The sequence below is a fragment of the Theropithecus gelada genome, chromosome 13, assembly GCF_003255815.1.
Source record: "Theropithecus gelada isolate Dixy chromosome 13, Tgel_1.0, whole genome shotgun sequence".
NCBI classification, from domain to species: domain Eukaryota; kingdom Metazoa; phylum Chordata; class Mammalia; order Primates; family Cercopithecidae; genus Theropithecus; species Theropithecus gelada.
Window position 1 is genome coordinate 59,290,877 of NC_037681.1, and position 16,409 is coordinate 59,307,285.

At 41.6% G+C, this 16,409-nt stretch overlaps 1 protein-coding gene across 1 annotated transcript in view; it reads left to right on the top strand.

Moving 5' to 3' along the window:
- The window catches only part of ARHGEF33 (Rho guanine nucleotide exchange factor 33), an 85,689-nt gene that overhangs the window by 14,051 nt on the left and 55,229 nt on the right, over positions 1-16,409 (top strand). Inside the window, exon 3 of the mRNA XM_025355033.1 lies at positions 15,555-15,664. Within this exon, the coding sequence (XP_025210818.1) occupies positions 15,640-15,664 (25 nt within the window). The 5' untranslated portion in view covers positions 15,555-15,639. The remainder of the gene's footprint in view (positions 1-15,554; positions 15,665-16,409) is intronic.

Here is a 16,409-nt window from a genome sequence, read left to right on the forward strand (position 1 = left end):
GGGAGAGGGAGAGACAAAGTAGGAATGCAAGTGGCGAACAAGGCTGAGGCGGCTGGCAGACCTCCTACACATCAGAAATGAGGCTGGAGGGGCGGGCCAGGGACATTGTGGAGGACCTTGAGATCTCGATTTTATTTTATGAAGACAAAAAAACAGGCCGGGTGCAGTGGCTCACTCCTTTAACCCCAGCACTTTGGGTGGCCGAGGCAGGCAGATCACCTGAAGTCAGGAGTTTGAGATCAGCCTGGCCAGTATGGCAAAATCCCATCTCTACTAAAAATACAAAAATTAGGCAGGCATGGTGGTGGGTGCCTGTAATCCCAGCTACTTGGGAGGCTGAGGCAGGGAGAATTGCTTGAACCTGGGAGGCAGAGGTGGGCAGTGAGCCGAGATCGCACCACTGCACTCCAGCCTGGGAGACAGAGCGAGACTCTGTATCAGAAAAAGAAAAAAGAAAAAAGGAAACGCCTATTGCAGTTTTTGAGCAGGAGCAAAAGATCATCTGTGACATTTAAAGGAAAACAATGTAGTAGCAGTGAAGAGGATGGATAAACTAACTAGGATGCTCCTAGAGATGCTCCTAGAGATGTTTAGGCATGAAGCAGTCAGGGGCTGAACCAAAGAGGTGACAATGAAAAAGAAAGGAGAAAATGAAAGAAACCTTACCAAGGAAGACTTGTAAGCATTTCACAACTGGTGGATTTTAGGATGAGAGGCAATCATTCGGGGTCTTGAGCGTGGGTCAGTGGTGGTGCTGGTGGCAGAGCTAGGGGAACCTGAAGAGGGAGTCTGGAGAGGTTAAAGATACCAATGTGATTTCAACAGACTGAGTTTCAGGTAGGTGACCATGGAACAGCGCAGTGACAGTATTCATTGGAAAGAAATATAAGCATGACCAGGGACATTCACTTAGCCAGAAAAAGAAAGAAAGAAAGAGAAAAAGTCAGTTTTGTTTCCTTTCCTTAAAGACCTGAATACTAAAACATAGGTAAAACTGCATAGTGAAAATACTAGGAATTGAGAAATGATGAACTGTTTAGCATAATTTCAGCTTAGGGTGAGGTGATGATTTCTTTGGATTAAACAAAAGAACAGTTACAGAAGGCTTTGGGGGCTGGAGGGCTGGGGAAGGGAGGCCATTGGTGGTGATATCACCGTGTTACCACACTGCTGAGTGATATTTGGAATTATCCTGTTAAATTTTAGCCTCAGCATTTTAGAGCTACCAGGACTTTGAAAGCCTCCTCATACTACAGATGAGGAAATGGAAGCCCAGAGGCAGGGTCTGGCTTTCCTAAGGCCCCACAGTAAGAAGTCAGGGTTAGATCTCAGCCTAGTATTCTTCTATTCCCAGACTGCATGGGCCAGCAAGTGCCCTGCCTTCCTGACTCTTTGAGGAACGCTTTTATTTAGTTCTACAGCGGGAAGCCTGATGAAAATGTTCATAGATTGCATTCTCAAAAATCAAAATGGAAGACCCTCTGAAGAGCATTAAAGGCAGGAAATGGTGTGGGGCAGCGTGTGTGTACCCTGTTAGATCAACTTGTCTTCAGGTAAAGGAATCATTTTCCAGTGGCATCGGAACAAGATGAAAGGAGCATAATCTGCACAGGGACTGACTGCCTCCCAGCATATGCTTAAGCAGTCCCAGAATAGACTTCAAGTGAGGTTGTTCAGTTGTCTTTCCTCACATACTTTAAAAAATGCTGAAGAAGCTAGGTGTGGTGGTTCATGCCTGTAATCCCAGCACTTTGGGAGGCCCAGGTGGGCAAATCACTTTCACCCAGGAGTTCGAGATCAGGGCAACATGACCTGGGAAACATGGTGAAACTCCATGTCTGTAAAAAAATACCTAGGAGGTGGAGGTTACAGTGAGCCAAGGTTGTGCCACTGCACTCCAGCCTGGGTGATAGAGCAAGATTCTGTCTCAAAAAAAAAAAAAAAAAAAAAAAAAATTCTGAAGAACAGGATTGCTATCTAACTACCTGGAACAAAGGAGAAGTATGTAATTCAGTTTGGAGGCAGGGGGATGGAACACTTCTCTTCTATTTTTTTTTTTTTTTTTTTAGACCGAGTCTCGCTGTGTCACCCAGGCTGGAGTGCAGTGGCGCAATCTCCACTCATTGCAAGCTCCGCCTCCCGGGTTCACGCCATTCTCCTGCCTCAGCCTCCCATGTAGCTGGGACCACAGGCACCCGCCACCGCACCTGGCTAATTTTTGTATTTTTAGTAGAGACGGGGTTTCACTGTGTTAGCCAGGATGGTCTCCATCTCCTGACCTTGTGATCCGCCCGTCTCGGCCTCCCAAAGTGCTGGGATTACAGGCATGAGCCACCGCGCCCGGCCCTATTTTTTATTAACTTATTCCTGTCCCAACTTGTTCTAAACAAAGACATTAAAATAATGCAGCAATAGATTGAGGAATCAAAAAATAGCTTCTTAGCAAAACCAGCCCCAGCGTGCGTGTTCTGGCCTCCTTATGGAAAGTCTCTAGCCCTTTTCTCATTGTTCCAAACTTTTCAGATGTGGTAAAAATGTACTAATTGGTGGGGTTCAGTATGCCTTATCTCTAGGGAGGGCATGTATAAGCTGAAATTATAAAAGAAATAATCAAACTAATGATGAATTTACACTTTTCATTGATCAACAAAAATGTTGACTCTTTCCCATATCTAGGCTTCTGCTGCTGGACTTTGCGATAATAATTGGTTATAAGATGAGACTTGGCTGGGTGCAGTGGCTCATGCCTGTAATAATCCCAAGACTTTGGGAGGTCAAGGCAGGAGGATTGCTCGAGTGCAGGAGCTCGAGACCAGCCTGGGCAATATGGTGAAACCCTGTCTCCATACACACACACACACACACACACACACACACACACACACACACACACACACAAAGGGCTGGGTCTGGTAGTGCATGCCTGTAGTCTCAGCTACTCAGGCAGCTGAGGTGGCAAGATCGCTTGAGCCTGGGAGGTCAAGGCTGCAGTAAGCCATGATTGCATCACTGCCTGGGTGACAGAATGAGACCCCCTGACTCAAAAACAAGATGATCCTTGGTTTAGCTGAGGAGAGACGACAGATGACAGTTGAGGAGAATGGCCAAAGCCGGCCTCATGAAGGGTATAAGACGTGAGTTGCCCTTTGAGGGTTGAGCAAGACTTGGTTGACAGAGAGCAGAGGGCTGTAGGACCGAGATCCCCAGGTAGGAATGCATAAGGCCTGTGAGTGGACTAGTTCTGTAGGGGAAAGTGCTGTGGTTTTAGTACCCAGGGACTATCGCTGACCCGTCAAGTATGCACAGGCTGTGGGTTATTTTTCTAACTGAACTCATCGATTTTCAAGGTTTAACTATGATTTCCAACTTTTGAAGGTTTTGCTCACTGGGAGTCTTTGTTCACTGGGCAGTAGTGGGAAATTATAGTCATTCTGAAAATTGGATTGTACTCTTTTTCTCCTTTCTAGCTGTTCTGAAAGCGCCAAAGGCAGTTCCAAATTGGATGTCATTTCATCTGAACTATGAAAAAATTCTCCCAGGAGGGGCAGCAGTAACCTGGTTTCCCCTCTCACCTAAATTAAGCTTTGGTGACTGATGATCCATTTCACAAGGTACTACTAACTCAGCCACCTGGTTCAGATCTTGGGAGTCCTGCAACTGCCTCTGCTTTAGCAGAAGGAACGTTTCCTGAGGACTAAAGTTTTTCCACGTTAATGTACTCCTCTGCAGATTGGGGCCATCTCTAGGACTGGAGGGAGTTGTCTGTGGAGCTCAGGGTTCTTTCCCTCCAGCGTTTCCCAGGACAGCGCTCTTATCCTTCTTTGTCTTTCCTTCCTATCAATCGGGACTTACTTAGTGAAAGTATAGCTACGGTCGCTTTATTGTCTTTTGAAGTAGATATTTACATTGTACTGGGGCTCTCTGCCTCTTGCACAGTGTCTCTGGGAGGCTTTTTGGTTTTTTTAAGACAGGGGCTCACTCTGTCATCCAGGCTGGAGTGCAGTGGCACAATCATGACACACTGCAGCCTTGACCTACCGGGCTCAAGCGATCCTCCCACCTCAGCCTCCCAAGTTGCTGGGACTACAGGTGCATGCCAACATGCCCGGCTAATTAAAAAAAAAAAAAAACAAACTTTTTGTAAAGACAGGGTCTCACTATGTTACCCAGACTGGTCTTGAACTCCTGGGCTCAAGTGACCCTCTTGCCTCGGCCTCTCAAAGTGCTGAAATTTATAGGCTTCAGTCACTGTGCCTGGCCTCCAGGAGGTTTTTAACTTCCACTCAGATGAATCCAGGGAGAGAATCTATTTGAAAGATTGAGATTAAAGAGAGTCAAATCAGGATAAGAAAAGAGATGAAGTATATCTTCCCTGACCAGACGCAGAGACCATGAGACATTCAGGCTCACAAAATCTGGTTCTGACACATTTAAGTATGCCAAGCATTAAAATGAGTCAGAAGAGCCCCTGGAAGTGACTTTCAGCCCTGATCTGAACCTTTGAGAAGTTTTCATGTCTTCAATGAGGCGTTTTTAAACTTAAAATAATCTCTGGCCAGCGGTTGGTTTTGTGTGTGTGATAGCATGCTGATGTTCTTTTCTTCCTGATTGATGTAGACACATATTAACTCTACCAATTGACTCTATCCTGACTGATCTTAGGTGAACAATGACAAAAATTAACATGCCAGTGGAGTGAGGATGGAAGGATCTTTGTTATTTCATTTCTGAGCCTTCTGTGCTCCTGAGCTATGGAATTACCTACTCTGCATGCTGTGCTCCTGTTCTCACTGGCTCTGGGCACTTTGGGGCTGCTGGCCGTGATGAACATCACTACAGTTAGTTTTGGTGTGGGACCGTTCTCTAGGAGAGCCTACTCTCTCTTGGTTTTTCAAGCCAGGGAGTGGGAACAAGGGGATATATTTCTGCCAGTGGAACTTTGCTTGTTAAAATAAAATAGGGCTTTTTTCCTAATAAAAATTATCTTCAAGCCAAACTCCCTGTATTTACCACTAAGTCTTTATTGTTGATGTGAAACAAGTTGTAGTAAAAAGCATGTTTCTCTGGTGGTCTATTGCATGAGAATTCAGGTCACTTCCACAAATATTTGTTGAGAGTATGTTGAGAATGGTGCCAGGAGCTGGAGACAGAAAGATGAATAAAACTCCCTGTGTACTCCTTAATTGCTCACAGTCTGGGGAGGGGACAGCCATGCAGGCAGTTAACTAAGGAGGGGTGATGGCCTTGTGACCTGGTTCAGTGGCAGGAGCCACCCTGTTTCTAGCAGCACCCATATTTGAGAAAGGGTCACGTAAGGGGCTGACTTGAGCACCAGGGACCATTCTCAAAATAAGGCCACTTATTGTTTGAGATGTCTGGTGACCAAGTCCTATTTTAATTATTTTATTTATTTCATTTTTTAATTAAAAAAAATTTTTTTTTTGAGACCAGGTCTCACTCTGCTGCCCGGGCTGGAGTGCAGTGGCTCTATCATGACTCACTGCAGCTTTGACTTCCTGGGCTCAGGTGATTCTCCCACCTCAGTCTTCCAAGTGGCTGGAATTACAGGAGTGCACCACCATGACTGGCTAATTTCTTTTTTATTTATTTATTTATTTTTATTTTTTGTAGAGACAGGGTTTTGCCTTTTGCCCAGGCTGGTCTCAGACTTCTGGGCTGAAGCTAACTGCCTGCCTTGGCCTCCAAAAGTGCTGAGATTACAGGCACGAGTCACTGTGCCAGACCCTTATTTTAATTTTAATTCTTTAATTTATTGCCTTTGCCACTTTAAATTGCTATGTATTCAAGGATTTGTTGTTGTTGTTGTTTGGCGGGCATAAAAAGCTACATTTTCACTGAGGTATCCTAGTTTTAAACACTTGTGTATCTACATATTGTGAGAATTGTCTTATCTCCTTACCATTTTGCTTCTAAGGGTCACACTGTACTCTTTGTTTTCTTGTGTTACATTGATTAATTAATTTTTATTTTCTAGAACAAGCTTTGCTGATCATAGTGTTATATTTTTGTTTTCTGACATTTTATTTAGAATATGTTTATTTATTTATTTAGGCTATCCTAGAGTTGGTCTCAGAACCTCATAGAATAAATTAGCTATTTACATACATCCTATTCTATAGCATAGATTAAATAACACAGACACTGTTATTTATAGGACCTTCCTGTGATATGATGCTGAATCATTTCTTATTGGGGAGTAGATATTTGACCTTCCCTTTTAATATTTTCTGCAGATAGTTGTTCTGGATAAAAACATTTCTACTGTTTCTAAAACAAATTTCAATAATGTATGTTTTCCTCGAAAATTATCCATTTCATCTAGCTTTTAGAAATTATTGGCGGCCGAGTGTGGTGACTCATGCCTGTAATCCTAGCACTTTGTGAGGCCGAGGCAAGTGGATTGCCTGAGCTCAGGAGTTCGAGATCAGCCTGGGCAACACGGGTGAAACCGTGTCTCTACTCAAATACAAAATAAATTAGCTGGGCATGGCAGCTTGTGCCTGTAGCCCCAGCTGCTTGGGAGGCTGAGGCAAAATTGCCTGAACCTGGGAGGCAGAGGTTGCAGTGGGCAGAGATTGTGCCATTGCATTCCAGCCTGGGCGACAGAGCAAGACTCCGTCAAAGAAAGAAAGAAAGAAAGAGAGAAAGAGAGAGAGAGAGAGAAAGAAAGAAAGGGAGAGAGGAAGGGAAGGAGGGAGGGAGGGAGGAAGGAAGGAAGGAAGGAAGGAAGGAAGGAAGGAAGGAAGGAAGGAAGGAATTGGCAACAAATATTGCATATCGAATTTTACAAGTAATATTTCATATTCTCTGAATTGCTGGTTACATCCCTCTTTGTAGTCCTACTTTGTATTATTTCTCTTTCTCTCAATCTCTCTCATCAAACCCGCCAAAACTTTTTTCCTTGTATCAGTCCATTCAACCTGTTTACTCAGATGACTATCAGAGCCCACACAGGAATTGATACCTTTTTTTAATGGCAATGGAACCTTAAAGTAGTACCTTAAATTATAGTACTTTGGAATACTGTGGCATGAAGCAGTTTATTTAAAGATAGAGAATCATAGAAAGACTACTGGTCTTACTTGAAGCAACTTCCAGTGTAACTTTGGGCAAATAATTTGTACAAGCTATGGCTTCCGTGGGTATAAAATGAATGGAACATGTGCTGGCCCAGCGCACAGCATTGCCGTAGTGATCAAGTGAGATAACGTACATGAGAGTGCTTTGAAAACTACGAAGCATGAACAAACAGGGTGTTACTGTCACAAAATAATGTTGCTTTTAGGCGCTATAGGAAAAAAAAAGGAAATAGCCCTTTTCATAATGTTTAAAGCATTTTTTCTACACCACAAAGATCATATAGACCCTCTTCTTGAAAAAGGCTGCAGGATTTGTCCTGATGAATTACTTTAGTTTCAGGGGAAAGTATTTCCTCATCACCCTCCCCCCAGCATAAAAAAGTTCTCATTCTACTAAATTAGAAATATGCACTAAAGACCCATTCAATAAAGGACACTGAAATGGAAATTAACTCAAGTCTGCTTTCAATTAATTTCAATTCCCCAAAGTGCCAAACTTTCCTTTTCTGTCACAGCAGTAATTGGAAAATAATAGACAATCCTCAGTTTTTGTGGTCTTATGTGTGTATGTTGGGAGGAGGATACACGTTCTAGGTCAGTCTGGGGGAGGGTCAGGAGACTTTTCAGTATTTTTTAGGTTTCTGTTAACTTATTATTTTAAAACTTTTTTCTGAATTAATTTTACAAAAATATGGCTATAACTTCTTATTGTTTCAACATTCTTATTTCTCTATATCAATGATTTTAGAACCTTTGTTTTTAAACAGCAGAAACTGATCTTCAAAGGAAATTCTTTCCCGCCAGTCACTATGGCTCATGCCTATAATTCAGCACTTTGAGAGGCTGAGGCAGGACGATTGCTTGAGCCCAGGAGGTTGAGGCTGCAGTGAGCCATGATCCTGCCACTGTACTTCAGCCTGGGTGACAGAGTGAGACCCTGTCTCAAAAATAAAAATAAAAATAAAAAATAAAAAAAGGAAATGCTTCCCCGAAAGCTGTAGTATGTGAATCAGACAAGAACAGAGAGACTCTGGTTGAAGAGGGTAAGAAGGGGAACCCAGAACCCCACCAGCTTGGTGGCTTCCTCTCTCCACTCAAGACAGACTCAAGAAAGCCTGAGGGCTTCAAAAAATATAAACTGAAAACCATTGCTTTGTATCATGATCAGGCATGATATAGAGACCAACAGGCTCTTTCCAGAAATTTAACATTATTTTCCCGAGAGTTTATCAAGGCCTGAATGGGTGTTTTTAGAGGTTAGCACTGCAACCGTAGAGATGGAAAGAAAGGAGGAAGGTCAGGGAGGAATAGGAGCCACATTAACTTGGTGAGAGGCATGTGGCAGCATCTGATGGTTATTTATTCAAAGGCAGGCAGTGATTCAAGGGCTATCAAGAACAGAGTGAAGAATTACTAGGCTCAGAGTGAGGGATTCCCAGTACAAAATGAAGAGCAGACTGCAAGTGAGATCTCAAAGGGACTTTCCTAATCATAGCAAGGCTTTTTCCAGAATAAGTCATATTACCTGTCTGTGTAATCCTGTTATTAAGCTCCCTTTTAAACTGTACCCTTTAATACATATTCATTATCACAATCATTCTCGTCAACCTAGAAATTCTGTTCTGGAAACTTAGCTTAAGAAAAGATGTCCTAAATATGAAGAAAAAGGACTCTATTCCTTTTTATATCCACTTATTATCGTAAAAAACAGAAAAATACCCTAATAATTGGGGGAGGGAAAGAAAACGATGACACATTTTCTCAAGCAACTATTTCTTAGTCAATAAATGTAATGATTGTGAAACTATTTGGAGAAAGCCAGGTGTAATAAATGAAAGAACCAGTTCTGAAATCATATGGATGTACCTGAATTACAATTCTGGCTCCCTTTGCCATGATCCTGGGCATATTATTACCTCATTTTCCCAAGCCTCAGTATTCTCATCTGGAAAATGGGGATAATGATACATCCTCAACAGAATCAATATGAGATTTAATTAAATGAGACAATAGAAATAAAATAGGAAGCATCATGTTTGGCACATAGCAGCTGTTCAACAAATGTTCCTTCTCTCTCCACCATTCCTTACATAGCATATGGGAAAATGCTTATGCTCTGTCAACAAAATTTTATTTATTTATTTATTTTTGAGACAGGATCTTGCTCTGTCACTCAGGCTGGAGTGTAGTAGTGCGAGCCTAGCTCACTGCAGCCTTGAACTACTGGGCTCAAATTATCCTTCCACCACAGCCTCCCAAGTAGCTGAGACTACAGGCTCTGTCAATAAATTTGACAAACTTAAGGAAATACATAGTTTCCCAGGAAAATATAAATGACTAACTAGTTGAAAAGCTGCCTAGATAAATTTCTTTTGAAGAAACAGAAAAGGGCTTGAAGATCTGACTACTTTTTTAAAAGGGTACCAAGATCAAATGGTTTCATAGCTATGCTCTATTATCTTTTAAAGAACTGATAATTCCAATGTAATTGAAGTTTTTATAGGTTATAGAAAAAGATGAAAAACTTCCAATTCGTTATGGCTAACATAAGCTTAATGACAAAATAAAATAGAATAAAAACCAAAAACAATCTACCAGCTGGGTGAGGTGGCTCATGCATGCCTGTAATCCCACCACTTTGTGACAGACCAAAGTGGGTGGGTCATTTGAGGCCAGGAGTTTGAGACCAGCCTGGCCAACATGGCAAAAACCCGTCTATACTAAAAATACAAAAAATGAGCTGGGTGTGGTGGCTCATGCCTGTAATCCCAGCTACTCAGGAGGCCGAGGCACGAGAATCGCTTGAACCCAGGAGGTGGAGGTTACAGTGAGCCAAGATCGTGCCACTGCACTGGGGGACAGAGTAAGACTCTATCTCAGAAAAAAAAAAAAAGAATATTTTAATAGCAAAAGTGACCACAAAGTCAAAAGACAAAAAGATAAATGGGAAAAACATTGCATATAACAAATAAACAGTTAATACATGTTATTTAGAAGCTCTCACTACTTGGTAAAAAAAAAAAAAAAAAAGGCTGATAACCCAAAAGAAAATTAGGCAAATCAGAGGACTAGATAACTGAAAGATAAGCAAATCTTAATGTATAGTAAGTATATGACATAGAGATGCTCAATAGCACCAGCAATCAGCAAAAGTAGCTATAAACTATCACTTGTCACCCATCTGACTGACAAGAACTAAAAAGTGTTAACATCCACTATTGGCTGGAATGCAGGAGAAAGGTATTTAGGCAATAAATATTCCTGGGGGAAATGAGAATAGTTATAGCCTTTTTAAAAAGCAGCCTAGCCACATCTATGGAAACGCCACATAAATGAAAGCACCAATATGTAAAGCTGTATGTACCAAGATGTTCGTTGTGGCATTGTTTGCAGTGGCAAAATAATGGACATAAAGGGAATGTTCATCAGTGGAGAAATGGTTAACACAGTCATTTGTGCCATGGAATATTATGCAGTCATTATAATTAATTTCTTAGGGCCAAGCATGGTGGCTCACACCTGTAATCCCAGCACTTTGGGAGGCTGAGCCAAGTGAATCACGTGAAGTCACGAGTTCAAGACCAGCCTGACCAACATGGTGAAACCCGTCCCTACTAAAAATACAAAAATTAGCCAGGCATGGTGGCGCACATCTGTAATCCCAGCTTGAAACTGGGAGGCGGAGGTTGCAGTGAGCCGAGATCTCACCACTGCACTCCAGCCTGGGCAACAGTGAGACTCCATCTCAAAAAAAAAAAAAGTAATTTCTTAGATCTATAACAATTAACTTGGAGAGATTGCCACAATGTATTACGTGAGAGTAAGATGCAGAGAAATACAGTATGTAAACCTACAATGACAACCCCACTCCATATATGTATATTCTGTATATGACTGTATGCGATTATATGAGGATGGATAAAATAATGAAAGAAGACCAAAGATTATTAACATCAGTTGGGATTGGGGAGGAACACTTTTACCTCTGCTCAAAGAGCCACAATAAAAGCAGTATAAATAATAATGGTCCAATTTAAAAAAAAAATTTTTTTTAAATTTTTCTTCACTTATTTTATCTGTACAACAATAATGATCCCATGTTTATTTTATTTTTTCCTTTAAGAGATGGGATCTTGCTATGCCTAGGCTGATCTTGAACTCCTGGCCTCAAGTAATCCTCCATCCTTGGCCACCCAAAGTGTTGGGATTACAAGCATGAGCCACTGCACCCAGCCGTGGTCCAATTTTTAAAAGAAAATAAAATGTTTATGCTTTAATATAGGTGGGAAAGGTAGTTACAAAATTTTAGGTAGGCTTCCTTAATAATTATGTAAAATATTCTAGAGAAAAAATATTAACAGGCAATACAAACAAGTGATCATGATAGCTGTTTAAGTAGAGACATTATAGTAGCTTTGTCCCCTATATACTTTCCAAATTTTCTCTAATGTAGGTTTTTGTTTTTTTTTTTTTTTTGAGACAGAGTTTTACTCTGTCCCTCAGGCTGGAGTGCAGTGGCGCAATCTCGGCTCACTGCAATCTCTGCCTCCCGGGTTCAAGCGATTCTCCTGAGTAGCTGGGATGACAAGTGTGTGCCACTACCCCTGGCAAAGTTTTAAATTTTTAGTAGAGCGCAGTTTCACCATGTTGGCCAGGCTGGTCTTGAACTCCTGGCCTCAAGGTATCCACCTGCCTCAGCCTCCCAAAGTGTTGGAATTACAAGCGTGAGCCACCATAGCCCGGCCTCTAATGTAGTTTTGTTGCTTTTGTAATTTACTAAATAAAATTTCTAACTCACTATCCATCACACGTGTTTATTATGTCTCATAGTGGTTCATGCCTGTAATCCCAACACTTTGGGAGGACAAAGTGGAAGAATTGCTTGAGGCCAGGAGGTCAAGAACAATCTGGGCAATATCGGGAGACACTGTCTCTACAAAAAGTGGAAAGTTAGCCATGCGTGGTGAACATGCCTGTAGTCTGAGCTATTTGGGAGGCTGAGGCAAGTGGGTCCCTTAAGCCGAATAATTCAAGGTTACATTGAGCTATGATCATGCCATTGCACTCCAGCCTGGGAAAAGCAAGACTCTGTCTCTACAAAAAATAAAATAAAAGAAAGTCTTATGCCTTGAAATAAGTGGTCACATGTACATATGTGAGCATGTAAGCATGAGGATATTCTAGCTCAGAAAATGTGTAAGTTTTCATTTTACCTATGATATATGGGTTTTTTGTTTTTGTTTGTTTGTTTGTTTTCAATTAGTTGTAGATTAATGATTAAATCTCCAGGAAAAATCACCCACAAAAATCCCATAAAGGTATGACTTTGCATATTTAAAGATTTTCTTCCCCCAAATAGTAACAGAAATCGCTTCTAAAGACCATTTTTAAAGCTGGTGGCTTTGGGCAGGCCACTTCTCTTCCCCTCCTTAGGTCTCGTTTGCTTCTTTAATAAATGAAGAACTTGGATAGAATAATGTTCTTAGAACCTCTTTGACGGTCATATTCTGTGATTTCATTATATTCATCCTAGAATGGATTAGATGTCAAGTAAATTAACAATTGCTAAGGAGAAGAAAGCTTTCATCTTAGAAATGTTTGTATCAGCTACGAAAAAAGATTCAAGATAGTTAGAGAAGATGCCCTAGCTTGCCATAACTTTCATGCTTACAAGTGAAAAATGTGCTAGAGTTTAAACAGCATATGGCCTTGACTTTGGGCCTTTCTTTATATTCCTCATTTATAACCATGTAGCTGTTTTCCAATGGCTTTTTACCTGTGTGTACCCTCCCACCCTGCCAACTTATTATTTTGCTTTATAAACCTCAGCATGTGAATAAAAAGTCTTTTTCTTTTGGTCTGGATGCACTACATATTTTATAATAAAGTCTTTTTTTTTTTTTTTTTTTGAGACAGAGTTTCGCTCTTGTTGCCCAGGCTGGAGTACAATGGGACGATCTCAGCTCACTGCAACTTCTGCCTCCTGGGTTCAAGTGATTCTCCTGCCTCAGCCTCCTGAGTAGCTGGGATTACAGGCATGCGCCACCACGCCCAGTTAATTTTGTATTTTTAGTAGAGACAGGGTTTCTCCATGTTGGTCAGGTTGGTCTGGAGCTCCTGACCCCAGATGATCCACCCACCTTGGCCTGCCAAAGTGCTGGGATTATAGGCATGAGCCACTGCACCCGGCCTTTTTTTTTGAGACAGAGTCTTGCTACGTCACCCAGGCTGGAGTGCAGTGGTTGATCTCAGCTCACTGCAACCTCTGCCTCTCAGGTTCAAGTGATTCTCCTGCCCAGCCTCCTGAGTAGCTGGGATTACAGGCACTTGCCACCATGCCAGACTGATTTTTGTATTTTTAGTAGAGACGGGGTTTCACCACGTTGGCCAGAGTGGTCTCGAACTACTGACCTCAAGTGATCCGCCCATCTCAGCCTCCCAAAGTGCTGGGATTACAGGCAAGAGCCACCACATCCAGCCCATAATGAAGTCTTAAATCAGCTTTCTTCAGATATAATTTATGTAAGATAAAATGCACCCAATTAAAACATACATTCAATGAGTTTTGGCAAATTTGTGCACCCATATACCACTGACACAATTAAGCAGTAGAACATTTCTATCATCCAACAAAGTTTCCTGTGCGGCCAGGCATAGTGGCTAATGACTGTAATCTCAGCACTTTGAGCTACCAAGGAAGGAGAGTCGCTTGAGCCCAGGAGTTCGTGATCAGCCTCGGTAACATAGTGAGACTCCTGTCTCTATGAAAATAAAAAAAATTAGCCAAGCACAGTGACCTCCACCTGCAGTCCTACCTACTCAGGAGGCTGAGATGGGAGGATCACTTGAGCCCAGGAGTTCAAGGCTTCAGTGAGCCATCCTAAGGCCACTGCACTGCAGCCTGGGCAAGAGTGAGACCTTGTCTCAAAAAAAAAAAAAAAGTTCCCCATGCCTCTTCCCAGTTATCCCTCCACCTCCTGCTCTAGGCAACTGTTGATCTGCATTTTGTCACTATAGATTAGATTTGTCTATTCTAAGTGATGAACAAAGTTTAAACTTGTGTTTTCTTAATCTTGGATAGTGTTCATATATTTGTATTGTTTCAGTCAGGTTTCTTAGTTGTAAGCAACAGAAAACAATCTCTGGCTGATTTAAGCAGCAGAGGAATTTGTTGAAAGGAGAGGGACAGCTCACGGAATTGCTGGGAGGCTGGAGAATCGAGTTTGGGATTCTATGGCCAGCAGCAATGCCTAAATCACATAGTACAACTGTTCTAGTGAGGAAAGCACTGAAAGTAGCACCTGGAATTTCCTAATATGTTTGTAACGGATAATGGTCACCACCACCACCCTCGCTGCCACTGCTGTCTTAGAAGGTAGAAAGAATATTGAGTATCTGCCTTAGGAATTCTTTTTGCAACTGCCAGTGTTAACTGGGATAGGTGCATCTGAGTGGTATGTCCTAGGCATATATCTGTCATGCCTTAGCTGCAAAGAAGGCTAGAAGAACCTGGTGCTTTCAGCCTCTATAGTGGGAGGCATCTGATCAAGTCTCATAAGTCAGGGGAATTCTTCAAACTTAGGAAAGGGTTAAAATGCTGGATGGCTGAAAAGAGGGCCAGTATCCACAACACTGACTGTGTGCTGGACTGCATTCTGACTTTGCAGCTTCATGTCCAATGGTCACATCAGACATGGCCTGTTTGCTAAGCATTTCCTGGGTGCAAAGGAGTCTACCAGGTGCCAAAAGTGGGGACAAGGCTATCAAGGAACATACTATTTACTGGAATAGAAACAGATGTATTGGCCTTCATATCTGCTCAAATTTTTCTCCTTAAGATAATTTCCCTGGGGCTGGGTGTGGTGGCTCACACCTGTAATTCAGCACTTTGGGAGGCCAAGGTTGGAGGATCACTTGAGCCTAGGAGTTTGAGACCAACCTGAGCAACATAGGGAGACCCCACCTCTACAAAAAAAAAAAAAAAATTACAGGTGTGATGGCATATGCCTGTGGTCCCAACTATTTGGGAAGCTAAGGTGGGAGGACCGCTTGAGCCCAGGAGGTCAAGGCAGCAGTGAGCCATGATTGCATCACTGCACTCTATCCTGGGTGACAGAGCAAGACCCTGTGTGGGAAAAAAAAAAAAAAAAAGAAAATTTCCTTAAACTATAACTTGCTAGTAAAACCAATATGTCTTAATTAATTGATTTGATCCAAAAAAGAATGTAGCATATTGAAAAACTACCCTGAATTTGAATAATGAATTTCATATGTATTCACAAAATGTATTTACCTTTATGCTAAATGTTTACTCAACTTAATATTTTTCCTCTTCTGAAATTGCATGCATCTCAAGCTCTGTTCATTTCAATTTTTTTAAGTTAATATATGAAGTAAATCCAGTTTCTTTGACAATTTTACCTGTTATCCTTTACTCTTGATTTGAATTGACAGGTGCAGGGAAGAGGAGGTGGCCTGAGGCAGGACGATGAGGATGCAATGTTGAAGAATAAGCTGGAGAAGAGAAGTAACCGGCACTATGGAAAAAACCAAAACAAAGCAAGGTCAGATTTTTCCCATGTCTTGTTTTAGGACTTAGGATTCAAGGAATGTAGGTTTTTGCTTTGTCTTACCACTGTCTCGAGACATGACAGTATGTTAACTATTTTCATTTCCCTATCATGTAATGACTATGAAGAATATAGACTGAGTGCTGAAAAAATAGGAAATGCTATTAGAATTTGGTCTGTGTTGTTATTTTATTGTTCTTAGCAATAACTTTAGGACTCCCTCAGAACAACTTGCTGGGTAAGGCCAAGACACAGATTCAACTACTAGACATCTATCATCTTCTAGACTAGCCTAGAAGCATAAGTGCTTTCTCTTTTAATCTTTACCATATAGAAACAACTATATAGAAGTAGATTCTGTTATCATCTCCAATTTACGGAAGAGGAAACAGTCATAGGGAAGTCAGGTGACAACTACAAAGTATCAAAGTTAGGTCTGGGATCTGGATCTTTCCTCCCAAGCCCTGATTCTTGCTATTATACCAGGCTGTTGGGACATAGTATGAAATTGTCTAAATAATCTTTACTCAAGCCTATGCAGGAAGTTTGGGTAACCTCAAATCATATGGATTTTATAGGGACAGCCTGCTGTGTGTATAAATTCTGGGCTAAGGTTATATATTATTTATGGACTTAAATACTGAGGCTGGAGGGGTTTCCCGTACCAGCATGCCTTAGGAGAACAATATACACATCCACACAACCAAATGTTTGCAACCAGGGGCTTCCTCTATAAACT